Source organism: Galleria mellonella, unplaced genomic scaffold (genome assembly GCF_026898425.1).
Source record: "Galleria mellonella isolate WM207_F2 unplaced genomic scaffold, CSIRO_AGI_GalMel_v1 utg38, whole genome shotgun sequence".
Classification (NCBI taxonomy): domain Eukaryota; kingdom Metazoa; phylum Arthropoda; class Insecta; order Lepidoptera; family Pyralidae; genus Galleria; species Galleria mellonella.
Genome location: NW_026442090.1, coordinates 434,413 through 448,527, shown reverse-complemented (window position 1 = coordinate 448,527; position 14,115 = coordinate 434,413). Strand labels below are relative to the sequence as shown.

The 14,115-nt window shown below is 31.2% G+C and overlaps 3 protein-coding genes across 4 annotated transcripts in view; 1 reads left to right on the top strand and 2 right to left on the bottom strand.

The window, feature by feature from the left end:
* Nucleotides 1-2,140, bottom strand: part of LOC113523072 (uncharacterized) — a 126,981-nt gene extending 124,841 nt beyond the window's left edge. For both annotated transcript variants that reach the window (XM_052897785.1, XM_052897787.1), the window contains exon 1: nucleotides 1,735-2,140. In XM_052897785.1, the coding sequence (XP_052753745.1) occupies nucleotides 1,735-1,948 (214 nt within the window). In that variant the 5' untranslated portion in view covers nucleotides 1,949-2,140. The remainder of the gene's footprint in view (nucleotides 1-1,734) is intronic.
* An 813-nt stretch (nucleotides 2,141-2,953) lies between these two features.
* On the top strand, nucleotides 2,954-9,456 carry LOC113522988 (probable pseudouridine-5'-phosphatase). Its single transcript, XM_026908845.3, has 4 exons — nucleotides 2,954-3,303; nucleotides 3,907-4,125; nucleotides 4,282-4,514; nucleotides 4,782-9,456. The coding sequence occupies exons 1-4, from the start codon at nucleotides 3,189-3,191 to the stop codon at nucleotides 4,956-4,958; spliced, it is 744 nt and encodes a 247-aa protein (XP_026764646.1). The 5' UTR covers nucleotides 2,954-3,188; the 3' UTR covers nucleotides 4,959-9,456.
* Nucleotides 9,457-10,501: 1,045 nt separating this feature from the next.
* Nucleotides 10,502-13,229, bottom strand: LOC113522989 (NADH dehydrogenase [ubiquinone] 1 alpha subcomplex subunit 2). The gene is made up of 3 exons (XM_026908846.3): nucleotides 13,041-13,229; nucleotides 12,856-12,962; nucleotides 10,502-10,630 (listed from the first exon to the last, which is right to left on the bottom strand). The coding sequence occupies exons 1-3, from the start codon at nucleotides 13,118-13,120 to the stop codon at nucleotides 10,548-10,550; spliced, it is 270 nt and encodes an 89-aa protein (XP_026764647.1). The 5' UTR covers nucleotides 13,121-13,229; the 3' UTR covers nucleotides 10,502-10,547.
* Between the last annotated feature and the right edge of the window lie 886 nt (nucleotides 13,230-14,115).

Here is a 14,115-nt window from a genome sequence, read left to right as displayed (position 1 = left end):
CTGTAAATTCAACTTTGGCTCTGCAGTTATAGAGATTCATTTGAAATTGATTTCTGAAGATGTATTCGTAAGGTTTACTTCGCAGAATCATCTTCGAGTATATCCGATAGTTATGGCGCAACTTGTGCATTTCACAATTCCGCCTACTGTATCGACCACACCTACGCGTCTGCTGTATGTATGATGTTTATTTTGTTAATAAACAACAGGGTTTAGAAGTTCGACCATGGTGCCGATTAAATATAAGTATTTGTAGTCCATAAGGTAGCACAAATGTCGATGTAACAAAACGTTAAATTTTATCTTTACTGTGCAGGTAAATGCAACTATAGTAATATAGAGATAATATTGATAAAAGGGTTCTCCCACTTTTTATAAGGCATGCACTTTAAATACAACAATTTAGAGTAAACAATTATTTCGAACTTTCAAACTCAGAAAGAAACAAAGAAAGAAATATTCTTATTCGAGTAAACTGGAATTTAAGCATTTTAAATAGTCATTTTAAGTCACACTAAAGTAAAATTTGTTAACAATTGATAGAAATAATAAAATATTAAATTCATAAGGACTCGTATGTATTATTGGTAAAATTTTAAAGAGGAATTCTTGTCTGGACTTGTAACTTAGCAGGTAGAAGGTTGGTACATTCTTATCTCGGGATTATTTGAAACATTCCCTTCGCTCAAAGTTTTAACAATAGCTACCGGTTCTTTTACTATCATTTCCTCTGTATTAGATAAGCAGCTGTTGGTTAAGGAAAAGTGAAGTGTTTCTTAAGTGGTAGCTGTTAACGAACTGTAAACTGGAGTCATTTTCTATCACCATTTTACGTTTGCCACTTAACTATTTATCTTCTATAGGTATATTAGGATACGATATATATTTTATACGTAAATGAAATAGCTCTTTTATGTAAATTGTTTAGTTTATATTGTTAATGCCTGTTATTCTTTCAGTCACAAATGCTACATTTTTTTTTTATAAGAGCATGCCTTTTCATGTAACTTGAAATTGCCAGCAACCTGACGGTTGTCTTTATAGAAAGATGTAACCGTCGTTTATATAGCCACATATATGCATTGTGGACATCACAAATTACACTCTGATGCAATTCTCGTGTTAGCATTCCTGACAACTGAGATGTCATGTCTCTATAAACTTATATGCAAGCAAGAAATATGCAAGCATTGCTACTTGGCATCGATAACACTAGAAGGAAGAGAGTATCAATGTAGATTACTTTTATCTCTAGTACCTACTTCCATGGCATTTTTCATTAATATTTTTTTCCTATCTTATTTTGATCTAATTGTAAGTAGGTACTTACACCTAGTTACACCAAAGTTAATGTATCGGATGTATGTCCGGTAATGTACATAAATATAAGTAAGTACTTATTTAAAAAAAAAATCAGATACTTTATAACTTTAATTGTTAAATACTGAAACTGAATGAAAGTGTATATATTGACCATATATAGATTTTTACTATAAATTCTAATACTAGTTACTTAAAATTCCAAACCATCTATTTATCTACACATTTACTACAACACTACGAAGCAGGTCTATAAATACGACTAGCAAAAACGTGCAAATCGGTAACAAACTAATGAAATATGATACCTGTGTATACTAACACATTTATCAGTATGTATGTGACTAGTGCAATCAATTTGTATATCAAATATTATATCACTTAACATTATCACATTTGGAACAAAGTTCTCACCTGAATTTGGCTCCTTTTGTAGCTCCAAAGTTGTAAATAATCCTCGTCTATTAAAAATATCTCTCACAGTGGTACAATTAGTCTCAGCTGCAGATACAGATGCAATAAAAGCAAGACCAAAGAGTAAATACAATATTTGGCTACTCATACTTAATCCAAAAATCGATTTTTTGGTATGGGACAGTTTACCACAATAACACTTTTTCACAGCCATGTTCCTATAACGAGTACTTGTGTTAAAGTTAAACACTTAACTATTCAAAGGTTTCGTAAATTTATATAACGTTTAAAGATTTTTAATTGAAATTGAATAAGCGGTAATATATACGCCATATGCACGATTCACTGCAACCTAACTACGATCCATGATGGTCGCGACCCGACTGCTTTTGCCGTCCGAAGTAAGCTAAAAGCGAGTTTATGCAGTGTTGCTTGTCTAATAATGTATTTAACATAGTGATTTCTTGCGTATTTTTTATATTTATTTACTTACATTGATTTTCATGCAGAGGTAATTTGGATTTACTATTACCTGCACTGCTATTGCAGGTAACAATAATAATTGTAGAAGTAATTGCGTTGGGAGAATTGTTTATATGCTTTAATTTAATGTAAATTGAAATGATTACTAATATTTGAAATGTATAAGTGAGTTTGTTTATTATTTTATAGCGTCTTAACAGCCTAACTATTAAATTTGATATACACGTAAGTATATCAAATTTAATAGTTAAGCTGTTAAGACTGTTATATGTGATGGAGAAAGATATAGGCTATTTTTTATCCCGGTCAGTAAAAATATATCCCGGTCACGCGGACGAACTTGCAAGTGAAAGCTGTAATAAAAGGAAGTAAAATCAATTTTGTAGTACAAAATTATAACAATTCTTCAGGCAAAATTGATAATATTTTTATTTTCCTTAAATTGAAATGATTTTTGTATAAAATATTGTATGAAAGATAATATTTTTGAGACGATTGACGTGTATTGTTCAAGATTGAGTAGTTTCGTCATAATTTTAGATATTTTTTTTTATTGAAAAAAGATTGTCTGTGGGAGAAGTTTTAAAGAAAAAGAGAAAAATAAATAGCTGTGTAGAAATGTGGACAATTTTTCTCTTTGCTCATAGGGAAAATGGATAATGTATTTATTTACAAAAAATATATTAGAAATGTGGGGAGAAATGAAAATATGCATCTGGCAATGCTGATTTGACATTTAAGTTCAAAGTGCCTTTATTTTATTTTAACGCACTTTTATATTCAATTATTTTAAATAGTATTAATTGCTATTAATTGGTATGCATGAATAAAGCAGTTATTGATTTAAAAAAAATATATAATATATAATTGTGAAATTTTTTACGGCTATTAAATTACACTTATTTTGCATATCTAATAATATTTTTCACAGTGTTAACCTAGTGTTTTTACATAACAGAAACCTAGTTATCATGAGGGTTTATCTTTTAAAAACAATAGCGAATTCGTTCGCCCGAAGATGTTACTCTACTGCAAATTACAGAAAAGTCACTCATTGCATATTCGATATGGATGGATTACTTTTAGGTGAGTTTAAATATCTGAGGAGACGACCTTAAACTGTATTGTCAATGTAAACAATCATACTTATATAATAATATTGCGATTTTCAATGCATTTGGCATATTATTTTATCGCACTTTAACATTTAAAGATAAAAGTAACATAAATACAACAGTAAACGATCATACATAAATAAAATTAAATTTATTAGTTCATAAAAACATTGTTTTTAAAACTGTTTCTGGAATAAAAACTTTTTTTTTTATAAAAGTTGAATAGACAAAAATTCGAAGATAATAACTATGTACTGTAATCATAATCATCAGTGGCACTATGGAGTTTATAAAATAAAATGTGACATCTATGCTCCTCATATTTATTCTGATATTTCTAATGCTAGATCAGCTAGAGGAACAAACATAAGTTCGACAGCTGCTGAAAAAGAAAACAGTTTATATTATTGCTTTCATAATTTACTTTTACATTGAAAATTGTGGGTAAGGGAAAAAATTAAAATACTGTCATAGCTAAAATAGGTTTTTTATTTACATACTTGGCAGGTTTTATAAGTTAGCTCGGAAATATTTATTTTGTTTAGATAATTCCTTTTTTAATTTTAATTTACAGATACAGAACAAGTGTATGAGAAAATGATTACTCAGTTATGTGCCAAATATGGTCATAAGTATACCAATGAACTAATGATGAAAGTGCTCGGTGGAACTGAGCAGCGTCTATCTGAAATCCTTTGCAAGGAGCTGAATCTTCCAATCTCTCCAAAGGAATTCAGAGATCAGCTACTTGTTCTTGGTGATACAATGCTGGCAAACACACCACTCTTAGATGGTTTGTAGTTTTATCAACTTATTAAACCTTATTACCAAACTGTTCTATTGATATAAATTGGCAGAGCATAATTAAATAAGAGACTTATTCAATTAGGTATGTCAATGATTGTCCATCAATTTTATTAATATGTTTATTTAAATGTTATAACTCCAGGTGCTGAAAGATTAATCCGACATTTGCATAAAACTCGGGTTCCCTTCGCACTGGCTACCTCATCCAGCGAGAGATCAGTACGCACAAAGATAGCTCACCACGAGGAGCTTTTCAAATACTTCCACCACATGGTGATGGGAAGTAGCGATAAAGAAGTCAAGTTTGGAAAGCCGAATCCTGACATATTTTTGGTGGCAGCCGCTCGGTTTCCTGATAAGCCTGATCCTTCAAAGGTTTGAATGTTATTTGTTATTCTACTGAGCTTGTATTCAAGCTCTTATATATCTATATATCTTATATATATATTATATATAAGATATATAAGATAGCTCTTATATATATATATATATATATATATATATATATATATATAAGATATATAGATATATAAGATAGCTCATATATATATATATATATATATATATATATATATATATATATATAAGATATATAAGATAGCTCTTATATATATATATATATATATTACATAAATTTTTCAGTGCCTGGTCTTTGAAGATTCACCTCATGGAGTCACAGCAGGAATATCAGCTGGCATGCAGGTCGTCATGGTGCCTGACCCCCATCTAGACAAGAGACTGACAACGCACGCCACAATAGTATTGCCAACTTTAGCTAAATTTCAGCCCGAAATATTTGGGTTGCCAGCCTTTCAGTGATATTAGAGTAAGTTTTAATGTTTTACATATGAATATACTCATCGTCAAATATAAATGCGCTTCTGAAGTTTGTCTAGACATGTAATAATTTAAATAATAGAATGTCAGTGTTTTAGAGACAAAGCAATAAACTGTATTGTGACTATTTTGTGTTATTATGGCACACGCACGAAAGGAAAAATTATGTTACTTCTTTTATGTATTTTCCTTTTTTTTGTATATGTATTCCTTTATCTTTTTTTGTATATGTATTCTCTTTTATCTTTTTTGTATATGTATTCTTTTATCTTTTTTTGTATATGTATCCTTTTATCTCTTTTTTTGTTGTAAATGTATTCTTTTATTTCATTTTTGTGTATGTCTATCTATGTCTTCTTATGTTCTTATTTGTGTGTTGTAAGTAATGCAAATAAATTATATATCTATCTATCTATGTAGAAATAAATAAAAATATACAAAGTTTTAAATTTTATTATTTAGAGGTGGTAAAATGTTAAAATAGGACGACTAGAAAACATATTTTAATGTAACAACTACTGGTATAACTTATGTTTAGTTAGATTGAGAAAGCTCGACTTGTTTTGGGATCAATTCGTGATCCTTATTCATTAGTAGTAGTTATTACATTAAAATTTAATGTGTGCTTACTAGATCTAAAAATATATTTATAAATATAAACCTGAACAATATGAATATACTAAATATTAAAAGTCATGGACCTAAATAAAAAGTAGGTACTTGTTCATTGTTAACACCTATTTACTTGTAGCATTATAATATACATATTGTTTTAATGTAATTATTAATTTATAGGGACTTCAAAGTAAAAACAAACACCTTCGAGGCTGACTTATTACCACAAACTTTAGAGGCGCATTTTTTGTACAATTTATAGAGTAGTGTTAAACACTGTTCTTACAAAGAGTGTGATATTTGAATCATAGAAATTAAGAAAATATAAATTAAATAATAAAGAAAAGTGGTCATCAAATATAAGTAATTTTTATAATCACTTGTGAAACATTTGTAACAATTTTATTGTCAACATTTTATATTTAATTTAATTTTGTGTTTATTCCATTTGTCATACATATTGGCACCATTGATAAATGTAGACGTACAGGAGCCACGATGGCTCTAGTAACCTCAAATGCTTAACCCTTAAAAGCATGATTTTTATAATCAAATTAAAAAATATATAAGTGTATCCTTTACTGTGTTTACTAATGAGGAAAAATAGTAAAAAAGTCAAAACGATATTTTTATATATTTATTTTGAAAAAAAAAACATTTGGTATAATTTTTGATACTTTAGGCATTACGGTAATCAAAATATTTAAATTTATTTAACAACGAAACAATGCAAACTCCGGTATCAAATTTGAAACTTCAGGCATTTAAGGGTTAAAATCATATGTAAACTGTAGTCGGAGTGGTCAAACAGTTTTCTAGATACTCGTCAATGACTATTTCGACACAGTGGGGTTGATTCTGACATGCCATTCCTTTAAACTTAACTTTAAAATTAAAATTTTAATTTAGTATTACCAGTGGCGTAGCTAGGCAACCAAAGGCCCTTGGGCAAAAAATACACCACCCTTCTTAGGGTGTTGTATGGTATTGTATTCTTATACAGGGGAGTTCCCCGCAAGTTTCAAACAAAGATGTTCGAGACTTGTTGGAAATCCCCCTGTATTTTTTTTAAATAAGTTGCCATTATTAAAGTCATATTCCTGGAATCTGGTTTTTTATACTCCATAGAATGTTGGACAAATTTTCACTAGTTCAATTAATAGTTTTTAATCAGAGTCTGAGGAGGTCCCTGAGTTTGGGGGCTCAGAGACACTACCCCGTCTAGCCCTCCGGTAGTTACGTCACTGGATATCACAGCAAAATTTTTATTTAAGGAACAATATGGACTAATTTTCTTATTATAATTTTAGTATATGATGGTATATAAAACAGTCGTCGTATCAGCCATTAACTGTCCACTGCCGAACATAGGCGTTTCCTCTTATGGGACGCCTATGTTCAACCTGCCAAGCGTGGCAGGCGGGTTGGCAACCGCAGTTGGGACATAAAACAGTAGTTTTGCGAAATATTGATTTAAAATATTAGTTTAAGAGATAGGTTTAACGGACGGATATATATATATATATATATATATATATATATATATAAGATATATGTTCTTTGAAACATGCTGTTTTGCTACGCCGTCTGTTAAAACAAAATAGCGTTTGCCATCGGCCTAATTAAGATTATTTTGGAACCTGACGCCTGCCCCTCTAGATATTGGGCACAAGAGTCCATCAATGGAGTTGTCATTGCAAGTAACTCTCGAGTTGAAATGAGACGTCGGATATTACTATCTCGTTCTGTCTCATGAACTCGATACAGATTACGATTCCTTCAATGGATTCGCTTCTTGCCACTTGTCTAAAGGGTCTGGCCTGGCTTGTTTGTAAAGCAACATTTTTAAGCAAAAGCTTAGTTCGAAGGTTCGCTAACATCTTAAGATGGACACCAGACAGTTCTATGCTCTTAAATACAAAATAATACTGCGTTCGCGAAATATTGTTTGCTAAAATATACAATAATTGAATAATAAAAGCATGATTAATGCCAACGCTTTAGCGTTAAGACACGTCACTTTTAAGTGACGTGTCTTGTTAAGGCATCTGTCTTTTGTTTTGTACTTAGTACCCTTTATTTTATTGTTTTATTTATGACATCTCTACTTACTAACTTAGAATACATAGTATAGAATGTTTACTAACTACTCTTGTAAGTTTTTTAATGGATGAAAACGGAATAGCACCTTGGTTTACGCTGGCGTTTTCGTGTGAAATGATTGCATGGAAGTAGTTTATCTATTTTTAAGTATTCCGAAGATTTACATATTATTACAATTATTGACTTTGTAATATTATGGATCGTTTATCATCAGATGGCCTGTATGCTTGTTTGCTACCTTTATGGTATAAAAAAAAAATATTGTCGAGTGAATTGTGAGGTAGTGTGCAGCGATTTTGCTTAATTTGATCATGTTCAAACAAAAATCCCCTAAGTCATTGATTTTAGGAATTTATTTAAATGAATAATAACATCAACATAGGCGACGTGCCTAAATAAATTTGATCTGATCTGAATCACAAATATTTTAATAAAGTGCTAAAATATAAGACAGTCGTTCCTGAACCATTACTGGTGTTGTAAATTCACCCGCATAGGTGTAATCTGAGGGCCTACCATGAAATGTTTTCCGAAATTTCGGAGCCGAACGAAACACAAATTTGATGTTAAAATTACATAAAAATATTAAATTAATATTCTTTTGGACTTTTATGGTAGGATTTATGACAAACAAAATGTTAAGCTGCATTTACTGGGCTAATTTAGGTAATTAATAAAAACACGAAATTGAGTCCGAAACTTCGGAATTTCATTTCATGGTAGGCCCCCTGTTCCGTAGGGGTCAAGTATTGCACAAAGTAAGTTGGGAGGAAGGGAGGTCTTGTATGAGTTACAGGAGGGGGGGGGGGTGCGGGTCGAATAAAGCGTTACGTAACATTTTTTTTATTTAAATAAAAAAAACTAAAGTACGTATTAGTACATCAAATTTATTTTATTTTCTTTGTCAGTATTCGTTAGTGTTGTCATGTTTTAGACTTTTAGGTAAGTATTCACTTGGGTGTTACGTAAGGTTTAAGGAGGAGCAGTGAGGAAGGGGGGGGGGGGGGGGGTGTTCAGAAAAATGTTACGGTGTGTTACATGGGGATAGGGAGGAGAATCAAAAACCTTGCATAAACTGCATTACTGAGTACTTGAACGTCCCCTTATATTTTAGGAAAATAAGGCTCGAATAGATAACGAGATCTCTGGCGTGTTTAGATTAAGTACAGAATTGGTATAGATTGTTATAGATGGTGGTGTAATTTTCGGTGTTCTAATTATGACAACTTGTTATTTTATTTTTAATATAGGTAAAGGGCTAGTGTTGCCCATTATGCCACTAATAAACAGGAAACGAGACGGGATATTAAAAAAGAACAGTAAAGATTTTGGTATTAGTGATAATTTGTCATTTATTACAATGTTATTACAGAAAACATGTAAATATCGGCAATTACTGTTGCTAGCTAAGCGCTTCCATTATGAGGTATCTAATTTTAATTCTTAAAAATATTATCATTAAAGTTTTAATTTCGACCGTTCTTTAAAATTTTCTTTATCATTATTATGCGATGCCATCGCCGATATTGAAACGATTTTGAGGAGTCTTTTTTGTTATAAAATGACACATCTGCATACTCATTGTCAGTTTAGGTCTGTCAAGTACGACTTAAATAACAAAAAACAATAAAGTCGAGCCTTAATAGTAATATAAATGCAAATATTTTATATTTACCATTGTATTTCTATAGAACTGTTTTAATTGTTTACAAATTTGTTAGTTTATAGTATGTTTAAAAGTAATAAATTATTTATTTGTCTATACATTGTTTTTAATTATTCAGATCAGCAATGGGGACTAGTGATCCCATTGCTAACAATACACCCTTTCAACTTCCATGCACTCCTTATTGCAAACCATGGTCGTTAATTCCTGGTGAATTCATCACTATTGGTGAACTGATTTCATTTACTATTCCATCATTAATGGAATGGACAAAGGAGTCGCCAAGCAATTTCCCTCTCTTTTGCTCTATTCAACAATGGTTTGAACTAGTATCCACAAGTAGATATATTTGCCTCTAGCTTGGTGGTTTTATCGGATGGCCATATAATGTTTGTTTAGTTAGTTAAGAGACCCAAAAAGAGATTGATGGACTGTCTGAAGATGACAAGACCAGAAAGTGAGTGACTAGTGAGATAACTGTAAATAGAGATAAATGGTAGAAGAAAACATTAACTCCAAATAAGTAGATACGGGAATAGGACTGGAAGGAGAGTTAAAATATTGAATTTCATTTCTATTATTCTTTTATATTATTGTGTGTATTGGTTGCTATGTATTGATTTATATTTTCAGTATTTATTCTTGTACTGATACTTTCCTAGGTAAGCATATTGGGAGACTAAAGTTCATACCTAGTCGATTAAATAAATATCCACAACTATTTTATTATATTATATAATTTGTGATAGCTTGAAGAACTTACAACCGATGGGGAAGAAAAGTTCTTGAGTGGCGACCACGTACGGGTAAACGCAGTATAGGACAACCCCCATTAGATGGAATGACGACCTGAAATGCGTTGCAGGCAGTCTTGGATGCAGGTGGCTCGGGACCGTTCTTTTTAGCAGTCTATGGGGAAGGCTTATGTCCAGCAGTGGACGGATAATGGCTGAAATGATGATGATGATGATGATAATTTGTGAGTCAATATATAGATACGTCTGTATTTGTTTATTTCTGACAATTTAAAAAAAAATCACTACATAATATATATTAATGCATTAAGCCCGCCTTTCGTACCAAATATTTTTACTATGTCTTGGCAAGGTAGTGAAGAATGTTCTTAAGTAAAATGTCAATAAATTGCTAACATATATATTTACATAACAAATAAAAGAACAAACATTTTACTTGACGAGTTGTCTAAGTGTGGATAATACGTCGCTGGCGGATAGGTTGGTAAGTGGTGCGCTGCGTTCGACGCCTTTCTCTGTAATCATAATAAATAATACAAAATACAGTTTCTATACGAAAATATAGCGGAAAGGGATTGTTAGTAATAGGGATCTAACAGTTCCATTGCTAGCGATATATCCTATTAGGTCGACCTCTACGCGGTTCCCCTTGGAAACCATCTTGCTTAACACTTGTAGAATTCGTCACGATGGACTAACTGACCTACTTCCTTCCTCATCAATAATCCTTCATTGGTGTCCCGACAGTGTATACCAATATTGTATGCGATGTTAACATTCTGTTATCACCCATTAAATAAAAATACGAAAATACAAATTGACGACGCACCTCCACGCGGTTTCCCTTGGAAACTATCGTGATTGATTCATTGTTGAATTAGTCACAATGGACTAACTGATCTGCTACATCCTCTCCTATGAGCACTCACTGATGCCTCGCCGGGGTATACCGATAGCGCAGGCGGGGTTAACATTCCATTATCGTCCAATAAAACAATTAGTTTTGTGAAATTACTGTTTTATAGACCATTGTAAATTAAATAATAATTTTAACTTAATTCTATTAGAAATTCCATTTAAATTGAAACTTAAATATTTTGCTGTGGTGTCTAATTCAAAATTTAATATTAGAAACAGATTTAATGATATGGTACTTCAGAAATGATCCAAATGTGTTCATATTCTAAGAAACACTCATGTGTTGATATTCTAAGAATGTGCTATGCTACGTGTTTCTTTTTATATGAAGCTAATATATAATTAATATGAGACACAATTTTGCTCATAATGTGATCTTATTGTTTTTTATAAAACCCATTGATCATTTGAGAATTGTTATATACAGTTAATAGAAAAAAATAAACATTAAAGCTTTCTAATAAAATGAACTCAATCATGCAATTTTAGAATATTTTTATATTTTTCATATTTAATATCAACTTTATTTATTTAGTTATATTTATTACTTTATTTATTAATCGAGTGAACAATTGATGTAAACTATAATAACATAACCTACCCAATAATGAATTTGCATGCTTTAGACTATAAGGCGAACATTTGTACTTCACAATAAATCAATATCTGTAAAAACAATGTTCTGACAAATAAATCTATCTATCTAGCTATTTGTGCAAGTTAGATTTTTTCGTCTAGCTACAATAGGTAAAATAGTCTACTATTACTAAAAACAACTATTATATTTATTATGACTACTATTTTATTATATTAATAAGATTGAGATCTGCCTTAATGTATTTTTTGTATATAGCTCAGCCAAAATACCTACTTGAATTAATTTCATACGAGCAAATACCATAAAGATTTAAAAATAATTATGGCCTTCAAGTGATTTTCTGCCATAACTTCTAATACTGATAGTCTACATTACAATAACAGTTTGTTCAAGTAATGACAAATAAAATTATTACCAACAAATATAAATACTGTAATGGAAGTTGTCTATACTTTATTTAATGAGTGATTTCAACACTTCCATTACTTCTTTGCTGCTCTTGTCAGTGAGAGGCATGCATACTTCACAACCTCTGTCTGCAATTATTGAATATGGCGATTGAACTAGGGTTGCCATTTGTAAAGTTAATAAATCAGGACACAACCTTGAGATTTTTAAGCTAAAAACCTGGATATGTAATGCTAATATTATATTGGATTACTCCTTTCTCTACTCTTACATCATATGACTACCAGTGGTAGTGTCCATTATGAATTAATAAACTTTTTATACAATAGTTACCATGAAAATTCTGAATTACATTTATATCTATATACAAAGACAGAAAAAAATGTTTTGTATCTTTTCCTTTTTTTATCTTAATAAATAATATATAATCAACTAGTGTATATAATCGGTCGGCTTATAATTGTAAAATATTGATTGAAAGTTTTGATTTGTAAATAATGTTTATATTCTTTAGTAATCTAAACCATATACGACGACGATATGGCCAGAATGGGAGTGAATGCGGAAATGACTGGGAATAGAAAAGAATGGAAGAGGAAAACATGTTACGCCGCCCCCAAATGATAGTTGGGATAAGAGTAGGAAGATGAATCTAAACCATAGGTTCTAGCAGTAACACAAGTAGATAAGTAATACTGAGTGACCTGGCCTGTTTAGAAGTATAAATTAAGATATAAATTATTATCTGCTAAATACATAAATAGATCATAAAAATCGATAAAATTGTACATATGTAATTAAAGATTGGGAACGTACCGTATCGAGCCCAGATGCGTGGTTGGATGCCATTGCATTCGCGAATCAATATCGGGAAATTGGGGTTCTCCTTCTTAATGTTCACATAGTTTTGCTGAATAAACTCTCTGTAATTTTAACATTTTATTGATTATTGTTATTAAATAGAAGTAAGGTTATAAAAATGTTTATGTAATCAAAAGTACCTAACACCAGCAGATTGCTTGCCCGTTTGACACAAATGGATTCTCAGTTCTCTTAAAGCTCCACCCAAACGAACAGACATTTTTATTTATAATTTAAAATTATTTCGAGAAACTATGATCCAATTAAAGAAAGAAATATATTTTTATCAATCAACCAACAATTGTCACTGTCGGTACACAGAACATGATTAGCGATGGGCGATTCGAATCAAAAAACTCGAGTTACTCGAGCTGCATTGCCGCCGGCTCAATTCGAACTAGCTTTTCTATCAATTCGAATCAACTCGTATAAAGCCAATACGGCGCTACCTACGTTACAACCGTGATATGAATGCGATCTACGCTCGGATCACTGTAGCACGCAACTCGGCCGACTGTGTTCGTCATAACGTCAACTCGATTCAGTTGCTGTGAATGCTGTGTGGCTGTGTGCGTGCGACGCAACAGAAACATTATACAACGAGCAAGACTCTCGTGTGCGTGATATTTCTGTCAGCGTGTTTTACAGTTACACTCCGCGCGCTATATCATGGTGCGGTGATAGTTGAGATTTTGGCACTTTTTATTATAAATTAACAGAATAGTGTTGAGTGAGATTTATGGAGTCAAAGTCAATCTAATAATATATTTATTATTTTTATATGACTGGAAAAGCAAGTTACTGTTACCAATCCATAGATTTGTCGCATACAATGAACTTTCGTAAATTATCTATGCTTTACTGTTTGCGTTGTACAAGTATTTTGAATTATATAATTATTAATATATTATAATTATTTACTTATATGTGTATGTACCTATTACCTGCACTGCACCATGCCATAGCGTGTGGTGTATAATACTCGACATAACTACACCAACCGAACAAGCTGCGAAGCAGAATGAGATAGTAACATCACATGAGGCGCAAGTTAAAGGAAGAGAAGGCGATTGGTTCATGATTGGCTGACGACGAGCTTTTTTTTTTAGAAATGTTACTGTTCCGTTTTTTAATATTTAGTTAATTAATTAATGTTAAAATAAATAGTAAAAATATAAGTATTAAACTTTTATGTATTTTTTTAGGTGATTACAT